This window comes from Haemaphysalis longicornis, unplaced genomic scaffold (genome assembly GCF_048455015.1).
Source record: "Haemaphysalis longicornis isolate Haplotype H1 unplaced genomic scaffold, Haemaphysalis longicornis Haplotype H1 scaffold_1, whole genome shotgun sequence".
NCBI classification, from domain to species: Eukaryota; Metazoa; Arthropoda; class Arachnida; order Ixodida; family Ixodidae; genus Haemaphysalis; species Haemaphysalis longicornis.
In genome coordinates, this window is record NW_027526203.1 from 396,889,015 (window position 1) to 396,907,567 (window position 18,553).

The following is an 18,553-nucleotide window of genomic DNA, read 5'->3' on the forward strand; positions in this document are numbered from 1 at the left end:
GTTTCAATAGGCTACTAAACCAAAGTTAAACCTACTGAAATAGGCCTGTATGAAAACTGCGCTTCGACGTCTAGTAGCGCCCGAGAAAGAATACGCAAAACCAGCCTTCCATGTCAGCGAGCTTCTTGTTCCTCCAAGTTCAGAAAAAAGCACGAAAATCCAGCAAGCAGAGCGTGCTGCTTCTACATCGGCCCTTCGTCGTCCTTTTAGATGCGTGGCTTATTCGAAGCACGTGAAATTCCCGCGGGAGGTTTAAATACAATGTACAACAAGTCTGCACGAACGGCCAGTTTCAGTCAAACCGGACGCTTATTAATAGTTGGGTGCTGACTGCATCGGAACTGTTCATTTGGTTTGGTGGCACGTACATGGCTTTCTTCTTGTTATTTGTCGCTTTTAAAATCATTCTTGACGACGTTTCTAGTTGAGAGTAACGTACCTTCGTAAAGCACAGCCTTCCAAGGAGCCAAAACATTTGTGTTAGCGCAACGTTTCGTCAGGGACATCCAGAGTTCAGCTGCTGAATGGGAAGGGTACGGCTCCCCAGGGGGAACCTTTTTTCGGAACGCCTACCACATCTGTGTCCCTAGCTCTGCCCGTAGAAAGGGGCCGCGTCCTTCTCGCTCCTCCTTGCTCGTAGGCGCTGATCTGTGTCGTTAGCGCAGCGCTATCTTAACCAGCAGGAGACGTGCCCATTTCTGTCCCCGGGCCGCCGATCAAGGCGGCTGCAGGCAAGAAGAGGGCCAACGGGGACGCGCGGACCGGATAAGGACGCGGCGCCCACGCTTTGTTCTCCGCTGTTCGGTTTCGATTCTGCAGGGAGGGAGACGCGCCACGGAGCAACCGAAACGTCTGCTGTCCCCAAGACGAGATAACGCGCTCGAGAGCACTCGAAAAGAGGACTGCGGGTGTCCGCTCAGGCGGATCGCCAGAAGTGGCCCGCGATAGCCTTCCCTTCTGCGGCCTGCCTGTTTGCACGGGTGTCTTCTCTTCTTTCTCCCTTACTGCGGGAGCTTTTACTACTCCTGTTCGCGCTTCGCCGAGCCTTTGTGGTTCCAGCTGAGGGATTACTTCTGTCCAAGTCTTTGTTAGCGAGCCTGTCCGAAAGCGAAGAAAGTGGCTTCGACCGCGGCGACTATCGGGGGCCCGGCGTGCTTTACGTTTCATTTCACTGTAAGCGTGGGCCCTGCGACAAGTTCAGTGCAATGCGAACCATTCGCTTCTACAACGGGGTGAGGCAGTTATTGCTATAGCTTCTTGTCGCTGGACAAAATCTGGGTTTTTCTTTTTTTTTTTTCCCGCTTCCATGGACCGTTCACTTATTGCATTGGCGGCGATATTACCTTCTGTAATGTTGCCAGTTTAATTTACGCGGTAGGCAAGTTGCCATGCCCATTCGTTTAATTTAGTTCAGCGAACATCTTTTTTGTTTTGGCAGCGGGAAGTAAGTTGGGAATTATGGGGCCGTGGTGTGCCCTGTCCCGACAACATATGTTCGGGCATACGCCCCTAATGCGAAACATTTTGATATTCGAGCGGTAATTTCGCAAATAATATTAATTTTAAGCGTTCCTTTTGAGTTGATACGTTTCGAAATATATCTTGTACGTATTGAGACAAAAAGGTATTACCGTACATTTCTGTGTGATAAGGGGTTAGGGTGCTGCGTATGACTGCACACCGTAATGCGCCTGAATGAACCGCCATTACGACAAAAGGGACGAAAAGGTCAATGACGAAGCCCATCATCCGGTGTTATTCAATACATGTAGCCTGTGTGGTGTAATTACGCATTTCAAGCATGACGTTTTGCATTGGGTGATTCGTAAAATTTGCTCTCTTGGGCGCAACAAGTGGTCGTTCAGGCATCATACGAAAAACACTCGTGCGGGCATTTTTGGAGTGTGTACTTCATCATGTACTGCCATCCTCCCAAGCTTCGCTTTCCCATGGCCTTCCTTGGAGTAGCTTGCAATCTTCGGGGCTCGCTTTTGCAGACACCAAATATGCGCTAAACTTCCTTGTTTCGCGTGTGCCGGAGTAAGTGGTGTGTTATGCGTCAGCCAAGCGGCGGATACATGGCTAGAATTGTGCGAAAACATAAAAAAAAAAATACGACCACGACGAATTTTTACTAAGCTTATAAGTCAGCGCACATTGGCAGTCAAAGGTTTTATATTTTTTATTGGCTAATATAGCGCTCCCAAGGGGACAGTTTTATACTACGCTCCAGCTTCCCGTTTAATGTTTTTACAAGTTACGTCAGTTCATGTGCCCTTTCAAACCATAAGCGCTTGCACGAAACTTACACAAAATCGTGCCTTTTTATTGAGAAAAGTTTAACCGATTCCAAACGCGCGGGGAGACCGTTGTCTTGTTTTTTCACTGCCGCCTTTCTCTCCCCCCTCTGCCGCCAGGTTACCCACACAACGCCCTGCCAGCTATGCCAAAGAATGCTCTTGACGCTCACACTCACAACCACCTGCGCAACATGCAAGGTGAGTTTACTGGTGCCGATCTGCTCGAACACCAGGACGTAGTGGCACGTACCAGGTTTATCAAGAAACCGTAGCCAGCGGTGTCAACCTCACTGAGGGACAACGTCATGACGTCGATATCAGCCTCTAATGGGCCTGAATCCCGCCTAAGAGCTGTGCTGAAGTGAGGCGAAAGGTTGCTACCGACTGAGGGAGTAAGGTCGGAGATTGAAGCCTCTGCTTCAGCAGACATGCTTGAGGATGACTGGTGTCAATGTTGCAGCACGCTTTAATGTGAAGTCCAATGAGATTAGCGCACTAATCTTACCACGTGGGCGCTTTTCCGTACTCTTGTTCTTCTTATTGTGCATGACGCAATCAAACATATCTTTCACGCAAACACCCCCTAAATCTGTTCCACAATGGTGAAAACCTTCGTTAACAACGTTTTTAATTGTTTACTTCATACTATACTGGTTTAAGCGCCGAAAAACTAGTACGTCTGAAGCAATTTTATACATGCTCTACCTAATTAAGTTGTTTTTTAACAGAAATTTTCGGTTTAACAATGCGGACAAAACTTTAGAACCTTCAGCGAAACGCAGTAAATGTTCTAAATACTTATGCTAATAAATAGCGCAGGTTGTGGAAAAGTCTCTCTCGAAAACTTTTGTTTTTACTTGCGAATCGATACGCACCAAATGAAGCCTGCCTCGCCCTGATCTCTGGACTTTTGTAACGCTGAGAGTGTCGGTGTGTCGACTGAAATTCTCCCATCATAATCCCCCTAGGCCGGTACGGAGCATGAGTACGATTAATGACTTCGTCATCCTAGCCGGACAATTGTGTCTCAACCGGCACGAGGTTCTTAGATATTTTTTCTTGCTTTAGCTTCACGGGTGTCGCCAACCCGTGTTGATAGTTATCCTAAAAACTACTAAACGGCGTACTCAGCTGGTTTTGAATGCTTAGCTTTTTTTAGCTGCTAACCCAAACACTCATACACGTTTTTTTTTTTTGTGTGGTGCAAAAAAAAAAAAAAACCACTACCGCCACCTATGTGCCTTCCAAAGCAACGAACCTGACGACGAAGTGTATACAGGAAAAACCTCCCAAAACGGCTACCACTGGTGGCACATTTAAAGAATACCAAACAAAGTACAATAGTACTTGATTTTCCAGTTTTATATACACATACCTTTTGTACAGATTTTATATCAATCTATGTGCAATGACAGGGCCACATATATTTTCATTTCCCTGTATGTATTTTTTTCCGGTCTCCGAAGTAAATGAAGTCTATTTATGTTACCATTACTTATTCCTTTACTAAAAATATGCATTACATTGATTGTTACGAAATTAGGGGAGAAAAAGTGGCGCCGCACAAAGCAAGAAAAAAGATAACACATCAGCGCCGCACATTAGGCGTGGCACCAGGGGGAAAAAAAGACCCACGTGAGATCCACCACGTACACACGAGTCGTTCACGTGCAGCTAGGATAGAACAGCACCACGTCTCGTGCATAGAAACTATTTAATGCATTTTTTTCTTGGCCCGCATTAAGCTGGAGACCTGCAGCGCAGTAGGAAAGAACAGCCTAAAAAAAAGCGTCATGAAGGCGATTCAGCTACGAATGCTAGGCACTATGTGGCTATGTCCCAACAGACAGTTTCGGTTCTTTATTTTTGTTCTTTGGAAGTTCAGTAGATTCCTGTCAAGGAACCGAAAAAAAGACAGTAGAAAGGAGCTTGGTGTCTTCTCCTGCGCCCAGCGAGTACTAAATTAAAAAGAAACGAAGAAAAGTTTTCGCTGACCGGTGAACAGATTCGAATGAAATTGGATTCCTTTAAAAAGCAAAAGTTTGAATCTCGTCAATAAATTCTTTTTTTATTCATATCTTTGCCATGTGGCATATGAAGAAAGTGTAAAGATGAGAAGAGAGTAGAAAGAATAAGGAGAAAGTATGGAAGTACCTAAGACAGTAGGACGAAGAGAGAGATGGGTTACATAACTCCCAGTTAGTCTGGGAATAGATAACACTGGACAAGTATACAGATAGGCATGGAGCCCGGTTTCATGTAAAAAGTTCAGCAGCGACCTGCAGTAAAAGTTGATGATCGAACTCATTGACTACAGCAACCATCTGCAGTAGTCAGTGAATTACATCATTTTTGAAACCGATAACAAAAAAAAAATCGTACGAGTAAGAAAAAGGGGGCGGGGGATACAAAATTAAAATTTTGGGATTTTTATCTCGTGAGGCACGGCAGATGTTATGTCAAGTGAAACTTCACGTATCGGAGTACAAATTCGGATAAAATGTATATTTGTAGGCTTTTTGTAGGCTTGGTTGTTGCTGTGATTACCTACGTTTATTTAGTTTACAACTGCGTCATCCAGAGTCACCCTACAGCGTGTAGAGCTCGAGATATTAAGTTCGTCAGGCTGAAATGTTCGAATTGGTAAAACAGAATGTTGCTTGATTAATGTTTTGGTTCAGGATAAACGGCGTTGTTTACCATAACCTTCGGCTTTATTGTTCAGAAATTACGACCCATATAAAACGTATGTGGTCCCTATTCACCGCTTGTCAACGTTTTGAAAGGCTCAAATATTTATCTGCACTCATAAACCCCTCATTTCATTGGAAAAACGACGAAACATAGCCCGGGTTTCGTTGTTTCAAGGGTACGTACCAACAGGCCCAGCACCAGACTCGCTTACCCTAACTTCAAATTGGGCAGACGTTTACGCTAAAAAGTGTCGTTTATTTTTGGTAAATTCTGGTATAGTAGCACGGGAACGGCATAACGAAAACCATTCCGTGGTGAAGATATATAGTGAAGGCCTTCCATTGGAAAGATTTCGCGTTTAGAAGACCCCATTCCTCGGTCAGCCTTTCTAAAATCACCGCCGAAGCTTGCTTTCCTGCATCGACACTCAATATGCGGCAAAGCGAGAACAGGGATGTCCTCCGTGCGTCTTTCCTTGTGTGCCTCACAATAGCGATAGCTATTATGCGGAACTGAGCGTGGAGCTCGGCAATACAGTGTATGTTCGGCTGTCCTCAGCAAATGGCAGCTGTGGAGATAGCAGGATTGGGGGGCCGAAGTGGTGGGCTCCCGCTGTGAGAAGTGAGTCGCGACGTGGAGCTGGCTGTGAGCAGAGGTCGGAAGTCCCTGTCGCTTGGCGACATACTCAGCAACTAGTGGCTAATCCAAGGTCACGTGGCGGTGTTACGGCCGCCGCAGTCGAGACGGTGTCGCAGGCGGAGTTCCCTAAACACCAATTTAAAGTGCCGCTGGCGGGGAAGTGATTAGCTCAACCAAGCTGCGTAGTTTCAAGGATGTTACAGAGGATGAACTCGGGGCTATTTAGAAGCCTAGGCGAAGGCTAGGAGGGATCGGCACAGCGTTCATAAAACATAACCCATGGCGTGTTCGGCGAAATTTTGAGGTTGGTGCAATGGAGATATCCCAGTATCCGAGAGCAATATGGCTTCGCAGGAGGCCCTATCGACTTTCACCGCTACATCTCACAGGTTATAACGCGAGGAGCCATACCCCCGTATTCGGAATCCCTCCTTCACTCAAGCCTCCAGTCGAAGAGACCCTTGAAAGCGATTTTCGCATGTTATCCTCCACTCAGCCAAAACGAGGAGACACATGGAGTGGAGGACAGACTCAGAATACAGCCAATACACTTTTCTAAGAATACAGTCAAAACACTCGAACTAGTGTACGATTATTTTACCAGATGCAAAATGAGTGGCGTAATCGATATCGCGATGACGTTGCACGGGTTGTATAGATTGAAGTGATGGCTCAAGAATCAACTGTAACTCGCGTTTCAATCAAGTCATTTCAAAACAAAATATGCCACACGTGACATCTAAGAAAAATGTATATTGGTATGTAATTTCATGTCTTTCTGGCTGAATGTTAGTTCAAAGTGAAGTGAACTGGAATTGCAGTACACGCACTTTATTATAATTGTTGCCACATCTACCGGATCAGAAACCTCCATAGCAGTGACCAGTTTTATCCCATTCAGTACCATTTGTGATAGGAAATACGAGTTTGGAAACAACTGCTATGACTCCGCTAGCCACACTGTCGCGTGGAGTACAAAAGAAGGTTGTGAAGAAAGTTGTAATGCGACTTTCGTTAAAGTAAAAAGATAACCAGGCTTACCAAGTTTCTTCACGGGTAATTAACGCCGAAGCCGCCTGCAACGCTCTGCGTCATATTTCCGCTACCAGTATCTTGTCCGGTCGCTTGTCTCTTGTCTTGTTCCGGTCTTTTAGTCTGATCTGTGAACGCGTTTGCATATAACCACGTCATTCTAACTGAATAATACAGGTGCAAGCCTCCACTGCTACAAAACAACCAGTCGGCGCCATTTCTTTTATGATGGAGGCAACAATTCGCGCTTTGCGCCAATAGAATACAGCCCTTGCTTTCACTTCGCACATTCAGGGCATAGCGCTGGCTACTATTCTTCTTCTTATTAGTATACCCGCACCGAAGTGCGTCACTCGTCATAACCGGTGTCGAGAAAAGGAGGGGATAGCAGGCGGAGAACGATATCTCTCCGAAAAGTACTTTTGTATTTCCCACGCGTCCTCCTTCCGAGGATCGCTCTCCGGGATATGTGGATCGATGATGTCGTATACCTGGCCGTAGGCGGCGGCGGCGGCGACGCGTACGCGGTGCGTGCAAGCCAGCGGCAAGCCCACTGCTTCCACGCACGCACGATTAATAATCTCAGCTTTCGCCTGGCTGTTTTTCCGCCCGCAGCCAGCTGCCGACTGGATCGCGTAACAGGATCAATGGCGCGTCCACCGCGCCGTCGCATCCGAGCTCTCCGGGGCTCTTCCCACTCGGCGTCCGCCTTCTGAGCCGCAGCCCTCCTAAGACGTGTTTGCCTCGGGCATGATGCGCTTTTTTGCGGCGCTCAGACGCACTCCGGAAATTGACTGCGTGCCCTCCTCGCCCCGATCTGGCGGCCGTGGTTGGCCCGACCATCCACGAACGCCTTGCCCCGCGACGCGCACGGCAATCCGGCGTCATCTGCGGACTGCCTTCGGTGCCTTCTAATTTTCCCGCCTTCTTCGTGCAAGCGTCCGGTGGCTCCCGGCTCCGTCTCTTGCTAAGCTCCAACGTTCAGCGCTTCTTCTTTGATCTTGTTATTGCAACAGTTAGTAATTTAAGCCTCAGGGTAGCTGATACACTTACTTGGCATCCAAGTTGACTGAGGGGAAGACGGCCGGTAAAGGAAGGCTGCTCAAGAGCTAGCAGGCGACACCCTCCTAACAATGTTTAATTGCACCCTATGCAATTAGACGGTGAGGAAGAATAGGATATTTTGTATACATCAAGAAGTATCATTTTATTACTACATTGCTGTAATGGGAAGTCTAGCTAAAAATTCAACCTGAGAGAGAAAAAACAGCCCGTGGCAGGCAAAAGCTCCGTGTGCTATCAACGCGGTCCTGTAGGTTTCTTTTATATATAATTAGCATTTTTTTGCTATGCTGCCTGCCTTTTTGTTCTCAAGGCTCTTAAAAGATGTTCTGTTTAGAGAACATCAGAAACACGATGGCTACTCCCTGTGCTCCACCAGCAAACCGTTTCACATTTCGAATACAGCCTGCGTAGAAGTTCTGGTCGGCGAGATCAACGCTAAAAGCAAAATTCGTGAGCAAGCTAAAATTATTTAGGCAACTCTTTTACCTTCCAAATTCAGATCAGCTTGTTTGTGGAAGTAATGGTATGATAAAGTGTACGAATCAGTGAGTGAGTGAGTGAGTGCACGTCCAAGCGAGCTATGGCTCCATCGAATGAAAGCCTTGCATGACTTCGGAGAAGAATACAAGGCAACACACCCACCTTCAATGCTAGCTGTCGCTCTGGCTGCACCTCCAGCCCAGAAGCTCATGTCCCATGTTTTATGAGTTTTATGTTTTATGTTTTAAGTTTACAGTTTTGTTTTATGAGTTTTTGGAGCTGCTGATGAAGATCATCAAGGGGCAGAAAACCGGCCCACAGTTGTAACGCGTAAAAATATACGGACGCTCCTGCCATTTTGAAAGAGACTCGCTTGCACTCGGGTAGATACATTGCGCTATAGATGGTTTAGTGACCTCGTAAGCAGTTGCAGGAAAGTGGCATTTCGAATGGCGCCGTACTTATTATTTCTATTTCGTGTTTCTTGGCTGGGTCTGAAGGGCGTTCTGGCAAGTGTAAACAGAAACTGTAGCGACCGGAAGGCTGAAGACTCAACTGCATTGATTGTTTCGCTTTGCAGTGAAGATAATGGCATCCTGTCTAGTAAGGTATGAAGGGGTTACTAAAAGAACCTGCGAAAATCCCGACAATCAATGTAAACAAACAAACAAAAAACTTCCAGCAGTGCCGTGACAGTCTTTCGGGCGTGTGCTGACAAGTGCAATGACGGCACTTAAAAGTGTGGAGATTTCAACTCGGCTGAAGAGAAGTGCGAGAGGAGAGCGAGAGGGAGGGGAGAGCAAAAGAAAGTCGTACATATATTTCGCGAAGCAGCGGCGGAAAGCCACTTTTTGCGCGGGTGCTCGGCCCCTTCAGCCTTCATCTCACGGCGGCACCGAGCCGCGCCCGAAAGCAGCAGGACGTGCGACGGGCAAGGTGAGCAGCGGTTCGTGGCGTGCGCTTTAGCAAGACTGCTCCGGAAGTTAAATAGAGGGCGTCGGGCCCGGCAATGCGCGCCAAGTACACATCCACAGAGCCCCGCGCGCCGAGCAGCACGCCTGACGCGCCTGCGCTTCAAAATTGACCAATCACGCTCGATATTGGCAGTCCTAGTGGAGGCTGTTAGAGCGGCGACGCAGACGGCGTGCGCTGGGGCTCGACAGCGAGCGACCGACGGCGAACAGTAAAACAAAAAGGGAGGCGTGAGAGGGGCGACGAGGGAAAAGCTCGGGGAGAAACGGACGTCGGGGTTTGCGAAGAACTTTGGCCGCGCCCGAGGGGCAGGAGGGGGTTTCGAAACGAGTTTGCTTGCGCAGTGGCAACAGCGTCGCCAAAAGGCCTACAGCCGCCGACGACGGCGATGCCGAAACGCGGGAAACGGGGAGGCTTGATAGGGAGAGGGAAAAAAGGGAAAAGGGGGAAGAAAACGGGGATTGAGTTAGGAGAGGGCACGAGGCGTCCGCCGAAGAGGCTCCATGGAGGCGCTAGGCCGAGCCTTGATTACATGTGCAGGGGGGAGGGAGGCATTTTGTCGAACTGAGAAGTTTTGGTTTTACTTCGGGGTCTCTTGTCGCCATCGGTCGGGTGTGCGGAGTTCATTTCTTTTTTTAACCACTTCGCTTGCGCTCAGTCTTCAGGTTTTGCTTTAGCGCCCGTTCTAACGGAGAGGCAGAATTCTTGCGTGCGCACACCGCCTACTTTGGCCTGCTGCATCCGACAGCCTCCATTCTTTGGCGCCTTTATTGCAAGGAGCACTTTGATGTCAGCTAGCTGGTTCATTCGTGGAAACAATTTACCCCGCAAACTTCTAACAGAGATTCCGCTTTGTTCTAAGGAGTATAAAAATATGTTTTTTTTTGTTTCGTGAGGGAATATAAGTTCTTTCCTCCACCAATAAATAGCTTAGAAGGCAGTGCTTATCTGTGTTTCCTTTTGACTTGTCCTACGCCCACAAAAGTTCTCCATGAAAACTGTTTTCAAGCTTATTCTGTGGTTCGTGCATTGAAGGCCTCGTACATCTGTGCCAGTAGCAGCGCGTCACTCTGGCAATAGGCCTGTCTGCTAAAGTAACCGTACGCTGCATTCTAGCGACTGCTTTGAGTAACATGTCCGACATTGTGTTATATTAAAAAAACAAGTAAAACTCACACGGAGTAAAAGAACATAGATGAATACTGTACTGTATCAATATCAGGGCAAACTATCGTTACTTTCGGACTGGCGTAGGAACCTAGGGACAAAGACAGAGTTGGTTCTCCTTCTATGCAAGGGTGGAGCTAGCATCACACAGTGAGCATCTTGAAATAAAAAGAAAACATTCTGGAGTTCAATGTCTGGAAGAAACACGTGGCATATACGAGCGGTTTTGGATGATTATGGAATAGTTTAGGAAACCTACTGTTCTTTAACGTAAGCCCCAAATCTCGAATCCATGATCATTTTCTTCATTCGCCGCCATAAGAAAAATGGCCATCATGACCAGGAATCGCGCCCATGGCATCGCGCGTGGCGGCATCCCAAAAGAAGACCATACAAAACACTACCCCAGAGTTAAAGAGAATGGTTGGCGTGGCAATTGTTTATCAATAGACATACTGTTTATTTCTTTAGCTGCAGCCACTTGCACACTTATGACTTGGTGACCGCTTTTCTTATGGAGTCGAAAAGCGAAACCGCCCATGTGTTCGAGATTTCGCGCACGTAATGATCCCCAGGTGGTCAAAATTAATCCGGAGCCCTCCACTACGGCGCGCCTCATCGCCTGTGCAGCATCGGTGTTAAACCTCATAACCACAATTATGACTTGGCGCACTTTTCTCCGGCAAGACGGAAAATTGGGCCAGTTGGTTCAGCGCAAAATAATAATAGTTGAACAGCGCAAAAGACGAAAAAAAAGAACAGATGAACAGAGGACGAGCGCAAACAACTGAGTGTTTTATTCAGAAGAAAACTAACACAATGATGCACAAAAAAGCGCTTGCAACACAAGAAGGGGCGTACAGGCATTATCACGTATTCTTCAGATAGCCATGCCTCTCAATCAAGGAGCGCTATCGACGGCGTGCTCACCGGGTCGATCGAGAATTTAGATTTTTTTTTGGGAAGGGGGGGGGGGGAGGGGGGAGGGGGGTGTTTAAATCCTCACAGGGGAGTGTTGTTGGGGGAGATGTATAAATTTCTGGCAGGGGGGGGGGGTGTCGAAATTTTTCTGTGGGGGTGTTGGGGGGTGTTGGGGGGTGTTGGGGGGTGTTGGGTGTGTGTGTATAAATTCCTGGCGCTCACTCATGCGTGCAGATGTTTGTGAACTTGTACTTGTTTCTAATTGTTGTACTTTTCTCCTTTGCGATACGAAATGTCACCGCTCCCACCGTCTGTGTAACTCTTATTTCTTTACGTCGTGTTAACTCCTTGTGCAAAGCGTAATTTTGCTTCCCACAATGCCGCGGCGTGTGACTGCCGCCAAAGCTTAGGCCGGTGGCCACCGTGCTTCCTTGACACACTTGCTGGAATAGTTTTCTCCTCATCCTTCTGCTCCCAAAGTGGCCGAATTTCTGATATAGGCGAAATAATGAAAGTTAAAAAAAACCGCCTCCGTACGTCAGGCTATCTGTGCATGAAAATACCAGGTGCTCTAAATTAATCCGAAGTCATTCGTTTTGGATAGGTGCTTTTAACTATCATTTTGCTTTTGTATTAACTCTTTTCATACACATCCAGTATACGGGCAGAATATACTTGTCCAAACAGTGTCGTCAAGTTCGGACTGAGGATCGGCGTGAGTGCACACCGCACACGTCTACGTATATGCTAGTAAGTGCGGAAGTCGGCCCTAAATCACCATATGGGCTGTACGGTAAATTTGCCGTAAATTTTTTGTCTCTTTACGCAGAGCAACGCGTACTTAGACCTGCGGCGTAATTGCCAGCAATTTATGTTTCGTTTACAAAAAAATACTGAAGTTAATAATTATCGCGCGCAAAAAAGTGTAGGAACAGCCGTATAAGTGGGCTAAAGCTAAAAACAGCAGTTAAAACACGTTGTTTTGTTGTTAAAATTACAGTTACTATCACGCGTACATCCAGCAACAATGGTCACGATGGGAGCGAATGGTGATTGTGAAAAATGTACCACAATCTTTTTTGCAGTTTTGTTTTATTTTCATGGATTTTTGGTAACAGTTTCAGTGATCTGTTTTAACGCTACACTTGACAAATGTATGTTCGTTATCGCTTTCTTAGCACTACCACTGCCGCGCAGTCGCCTGCAGGGGTCGTGACTACCACTTCAATGAGGCCATACTGACAGCGAAACGGTTCACCCTATAATAAAAAAAACCATACATCTACCACCGATTGACTGATTGTTTCATTAATTGTAGGGTGTAACACGCCGACGCAACGCTGGCGATGAGGCACGCCGTATATATAGTGGAGGGCTCAGGATTAATTTTGACCACTTGGGGATCTTTAAAAGTGCGCCAAAATTTCGTACACACAGGAGATTTCGCTTTTAGCCTCCATCAGAAAAGCGGCCGCCGCAGCTGGGAATCGAACCCGCGTCCTCGTGCTCAGTAGCACAACGCCTTAGTCACTGAGCCATTGCGGCGGGTGCCGATTGACTCACTCCTCTAATTCGAACTTTATTGGACTGGACTGGACTGGAAATGACTTTATTTCACTAAAACCTGCAGTGGGCTTGGGTCTGTTGCGACCCCCGCCCCGACGTGGCCCACCGTCGCATCTACTTTGCGGCCCTACTAAGCGCTAGCCCCTTTGCGGAGCCCGTGCCTTTCGAGCGCAATGAAGACCTGCTGGATGGCCCATGCTTGATCCGTCTTGTTGCTTGACTCAATGGCTCTTTGGAGTTCCACCGGGTATTCTTCGAAGCTTGCGCCGTCTGGGTCGGAGGCACAATCCCACATGACATGCCACCGGTTGGCCGGCCCTTTCTTACACACGCTGCATTGGGCATTGGGGTATTCGTCGGGATACATGTGGATAGTGCTGCCGGTGACGTGACCGACGCCGTCTGTAGCCTTCTGAGATACGTTGCCTCTTCGCAACCCAGCGCCCGGTGGGGCGGCAGATACGCTCTTCTCATCAGCCGCATGTTCTTGAGTGTTTCGCCGTAACCCCTGGGTCTGTCTTTAATCTCCACCCACCATGCCCACTCGGGACGCCTCGCCACACTGGGGGCGCGGTGTGTTATTGCGCGCGCCTCCCTGTGTGTCGTCTCGTTGTGGTTCGCTGTGTACGGTGAGCATTCGCCCGCCTTCGCCGGAATCCATCTGATTTCTACTATTCTTTCTTCTTGGACACCCGTTTTCTCGATGATCTTGGCTGCCTTGCAGCTCACTCGGCCATTCGCCAGGTTGCAGACGGCCTCTTGCGAGTCGCTCAGGATCGTGTCGCAAGCACGACCATGTAAAGTTGGTCGTGGTCGCAAGTGGCTTCGGACATCGCCAGGGCTATGGCGATCTCTTCTGCCTCGGTGGCGTACTCGCACTTTGCGCTCGCTGACTTGGCCACCCTTCCCGTTTTTGTGTTTATGGTTACCATCGCATACCTGCCTTGGCCATAGTCTGCCGCATCGACGTACCGTGTTCGCGGGTCGTTACTGTACTGCTCGATTATGTATTTTGCCCTTGCGCGTCTTCGTTCTTGATTGCGTTCTAAGTGCATGTTCTTTGGAATGGGACTCACCCGAACGTTCTCCCGCACCTTTTCGTCTAGGTCTTGCAGTTGTCTCCCCGTAATCTGGTAGCCGTAGCCCAGGGTATCCAGGATGGCTCTACCCGTCTTGGTCGCTGCCAGTCGCTCTCGTTGTGCTTCTAGCTGGGCCTCGATGAGCTCATCCACCGTGTTGTGGACGTTCAGTTGCAGCAGTCATTCGGTGTTCGTCGATTCGTTTAGACCTAGTGCCCGTTTATACATTCTTCGGATCATAATGTCTATCTTGGCCTTGTTGGTCTTCGTCCACTTGTGTTACGCCGCCGTGTATGCCACGTGGCTGATCGCGAAAGACTGCACTAGTCTCGCGAGCCCCTCTTCGCGCATGCCCGTCTTTTTGGTCGATACGCGCTGGAGCAGCCGAAGTAATGAATAAAATCTTGAGTTTGTCATTTATGTTTCCCACTTTTTTAATCATGCTATTCACGAGCCTACTACAAATATGTACAGATGCAGCGCGTTGGATTATTTTTTAATGGAAGGCACGTACTAACCCATCGTGATGTCGTTACACCAAACAGTAGTTTTTTATTGCTACTCGCTAAAAGCAAACTTAAAACTTTTTTTTAACAGCGAAGCTGTTTAGCAAATCATAATTTTGCGTGTCCGCAGTTAAAAATTCCAAGAAATTGGCAAGCGCGCGCACGTGAGCACGGTCCTCGCGGCGACCGCCCGGCAGTTAACAAAACAAAAAAAATGCCGAGCGCTCGTGTGTGCGCGCCTCGCGACGACCGCCCTGCGTCCCCTGCGCATGTTTGTGAAGCCAAGCATATATACCCACTTAGGGAGATTTACCAAGATTACGACGACCACCCGGCAGTTCAAAAAACCAAGAAAATGCAGAGCGCTCGTGTGTGCGCGCCTCGCGACGACCACCCTGCGTCCCCTGCGCATGTTTGTGAAGCCAAGCATATATACCCACTTAAGGAGATTGACCAAGATTGCGACGGCCACCCGGCAGTTCAAAAAACCAAGAAAATGCCGAGCGCTCGTGTGCGCCCGCCTCGCGGTGACCGCCAAGCGTCCCCGGCGCACGTTTGCAAGCCAAGCATACCCACTTAGAAATATTGGCCAAGATTGACCAAAAAAAGAAAAGCTCCCGTGTTCGCCGTAATCGTGGCAACACTTGCTCCGAACGAGAAAGGCACGCCATAGTGTCGAAGGTGATGGGCAATGATTATCACTTCCAAAAAAATGAAGCAAGCTCCCACTTATAGTAACAATGATGGAGTAAAGGTCGCTGCGGCAGCGAAGAAGAAAAAGCAAATCCGCTGCAATCGTGTACTTAAACTTTCGTGACGGTCGTGGAGGTTGCGTACACCTTCGCTGCCTTCAAGTCCTACGCGTTAGGGTGAGCTTCCTTCATTATTTTCTTTGTACTTAAAAGTGGCCCAAATCATAATTCATTTTTCTAGAACAAATTTCTTAACGGCAGTTCGTGCGAAACAGCGGCTGCTTGAAATCCCTAGCGAATTCACGATGTTGAAGGCTCGTTAAATTTTTCTCTACGTTTCGGGGCAATGGCGACCAAAGTTGACTTCCCCCGAATTTAAACCACGAGACCTTTCGCCAAACAGGGGCCTTGGGCCCAGTTTTCGACTTCGTGAATTGTGCGAGAATTCGCAATGCTGTTTTGCGTAAGCGATCAGCCACAAATACACGTAAAAATTTTAATGAAACACCATGCTTACGAAAACCACCACGAAGCTCTCTGATATTGAACATAAACGATATAAATACTTTTGATATGCGTTTTAGAAATAACGACCGAAGTTCGTGCTAACAAAACCGACACTTTTTTTTGCAGCGAAACTATATATGTCTAGAATGGCAGGCTTTTTCGTGCGCGCGAAAAAAAAAAAACACACACACGGAACATTCCCTTTCTTTTCTAGTGGGGCGATGGCAATGCCACGTATTGCTAGGACTCCCGAAGAGGTGTGTACCTATGAAGGTCAACGAAGGGGGCAGAGAAGGCAATGTGATCGACGGGGTACCACTGTGTGAGAGGTGACCAGAGAAACTGGCAACAGGTGTAACGCACTCCTGTGGCAGTCGGCGGTTGCTGCAATGTGAATGTATGCAGGTGATACAAGAAGTGATGCATCCAGTTCTTGTTGAATGAGTTTGGACTGCAGTACCATAATTATTCACAGCAACCTACCCCTGTACATGGGTTACACATGCAGTTAACTCCCCCCCCCACCCCTGCGCGCGCACACACGCACACACACTCACACACACACACACACACACACACACACACACACACACACACACACACACACACACACACACACACACACACACACACACACACACGCGCGCGCGCGCGCACGCGCATACGCACGCGCACGCACACACACACACACACACACACCGCACACACAAACACACGCACGCACACACACACACGCACACGCACACGCACGCACACGCACAGGCACGCGCGAAAGCACACACACACACGCACGCACACGCACGCACGCGCACACACAAACGCGCACGCACGCGCGCACACACATACGCGCACGCACGCACACGAAAAGTATGCATTCCACTCTAAAAAGGTGGATGACCAGGCACGCTGTACAGCACGTGACACAGGGTTAGACAAAGGTATGCGTCTTTATTTTCCTCATTTGCAAAGGGTAGTAACGAAAGCTTTGAGATTACTGTGGTATGCATTGAATGGTTCGGTTACAACCTCGGACAGATTCTTAGCCAAAGTTAACTTTAACTTCAAACTGGGACAATGCAGGCAGTCCCGTTTCATAAGAGCGGTGTGAAATGCTTTGTATAACACTGAATAACTCCAGAATAATCAGTCCTCAAATATTTGATTCAAGAAATGATTCGCTCACTTTGTCCTAGAAGAGCTTGGTTTGACGTGCCATACCAATTCAAGTCTCTCAAATACTCAACAACGGTCGTGTACTTATTAATGCTACAGTTTACCGAGATTCCAGAGACCTGGACGCCTAACAGGTAAGTTTAGGGGCCAAAACGTTTGCCGGTTGATTAGGAAAAAATGATTGAGCTTTCTGCAGTCTTTCTTCTTTTTTTTTTTTTTTTTTGCAGCGTTCCTATTCAAGGAGAATCCTTTCTTTATGCCAAATATCACCTTTCTAACATGGTTTTACTAGGTTTCTGAATGGTCTGCCTTTTGAGCGAAATCGCTGGAGATCGAGGTCTTAACGAGAGTCTAAATCCGAAAACAGCGTTGCCTTGTGGTGCGAAGAGGCCAGGTCAGGTCAATGAACAGGCATACTGTATGTTCTTGGTTTGTAAGCACTACGCGTTGAGTACGCTTCGGTTTCCTTCAGATGACCCAAAAAAGATGAGGTGCTGCAAATCTGAGACGTGGCTGCGAGCCGAAGAATTACCGCAATTTCCCCAGTAGACGTTGGATATGAACACCACACCTCGTCGTTTTCCTTTCCATAGCTCTTCGTGAATCGGGCCTTAAAAGTCAGTAGCTCGTGAAAGCCAGCGACTCTAACTGTTGTTCTTTCATATCAAGATGATTCGGAAAGGAAACCTGAAAATGAGACTCAAATTTAAAACAAAAAATCTCGGGCACTTAATTCTGCTTACGTGGTTTAGAGGCCTAGCGATTATACTTCTTCAATGATACATCGTGTTTGCGTCTCTTCGCTCTTGTTTCTTCGATATTTTGGCGCCAATTACTTCAGCAGGCATGCTGGCCGCCCTTCACGCGACAGCTTCTTCATGGAGCTTCTTCAGAATTATGATTATGCAGAAACATAGCTCTCCGCAGCACACGTGTAGGCCGACCTGTTCTACTCGCGTGCCATCACGTTCACCCACCGCTCCGCACGTATCAGGCTAATTCTGGTTCCTCATATGGCAGGGTGCCGAGTTAGAGCAGTGAAATAAAGAAAAAAAAAGCCGGATTAGATCAGTAGCAGTGCACCCGTCTCCTGCTCTTATGAGCCGGGTTCAAATCCCACAAGAGACAAAGGAGAGTTTTGTTTTTAATTAATTTATTTATTTTACAGTGGTGGCCATTTTGGTACCATTCGCGTTGACGCAGGCGGCGGTAACTGCTCACGTTTGGTGAGACATATAAGGACACGGCCTAAAGACAGCAAAAAAAAAGAAGAAAAAAAGGCGGGCCTTCGGCAAACAGCCCTGGTCGAAAAAAGAACGCCCGCAGGCTTCGCCGCAGAGCTCCGGCGCGAGAAGCGTGCCGCCAAGGACTCGGCGGAGACGACGCTGCCACGGGCCCGAAGTCGGCCGTGCGCACGCACGCTAAATATTGGGAAAAGGGTCAGAGGACTCTCATTATTCGATTTCGTGTTCGGCGACGGTCCAAAGCGGAATGATGAATCTGTGTCGTCCTTTGTGCCCGCCTGCTGCGGCGTGGCCTTCCTTCCGCCAACTTCCCCGCTCGCTTTTGTCGCTGCCGCTCGTCGTCTTGCCGCCCGCTTTTCCCGCTTTTTTTTCTCTCCTGCCTCTTTTTTTTGTGCGCACGCCCAGCCGGTCGCTTCGCTTTATACACCATTCCGCGGGCGCGCACTTTTTGCTTCTTTTTAGGCCATCGCTCTCTTTCTGGCGTGTCTTGCTTTTTTTTTTCTTTTCTTTTTGGCC

The 18,553-nt window shown here is 48.1% G+C and overlaps 1 protein-coding gene across 3 annotated transcripts in view; it reads left to right on the forward strand.

The window, feature by feature from the left end:
* LOC144155342 (uncharacterized) overlaps positions 1 to 18,553 on the forward strand; it is a 217,029-nt gene that overhangs the window by 193,472 nt on the left and 5,004 nt on the right. For all 3 annotated transcript variants that reach the window (XM_077686707.1, XM_077686709.1, XM_077686708.1), the window contains exon 6: positions 2,418 to 2,498. In XM_077686707.1, the coding sequence (XP_077542833.1) occupies positions 2,418 to 2,498 (81 nt within the window). The remainder of the gene's footprint in view (positions 1 to 2,417; positions 2,499 to 18,553) is intronic.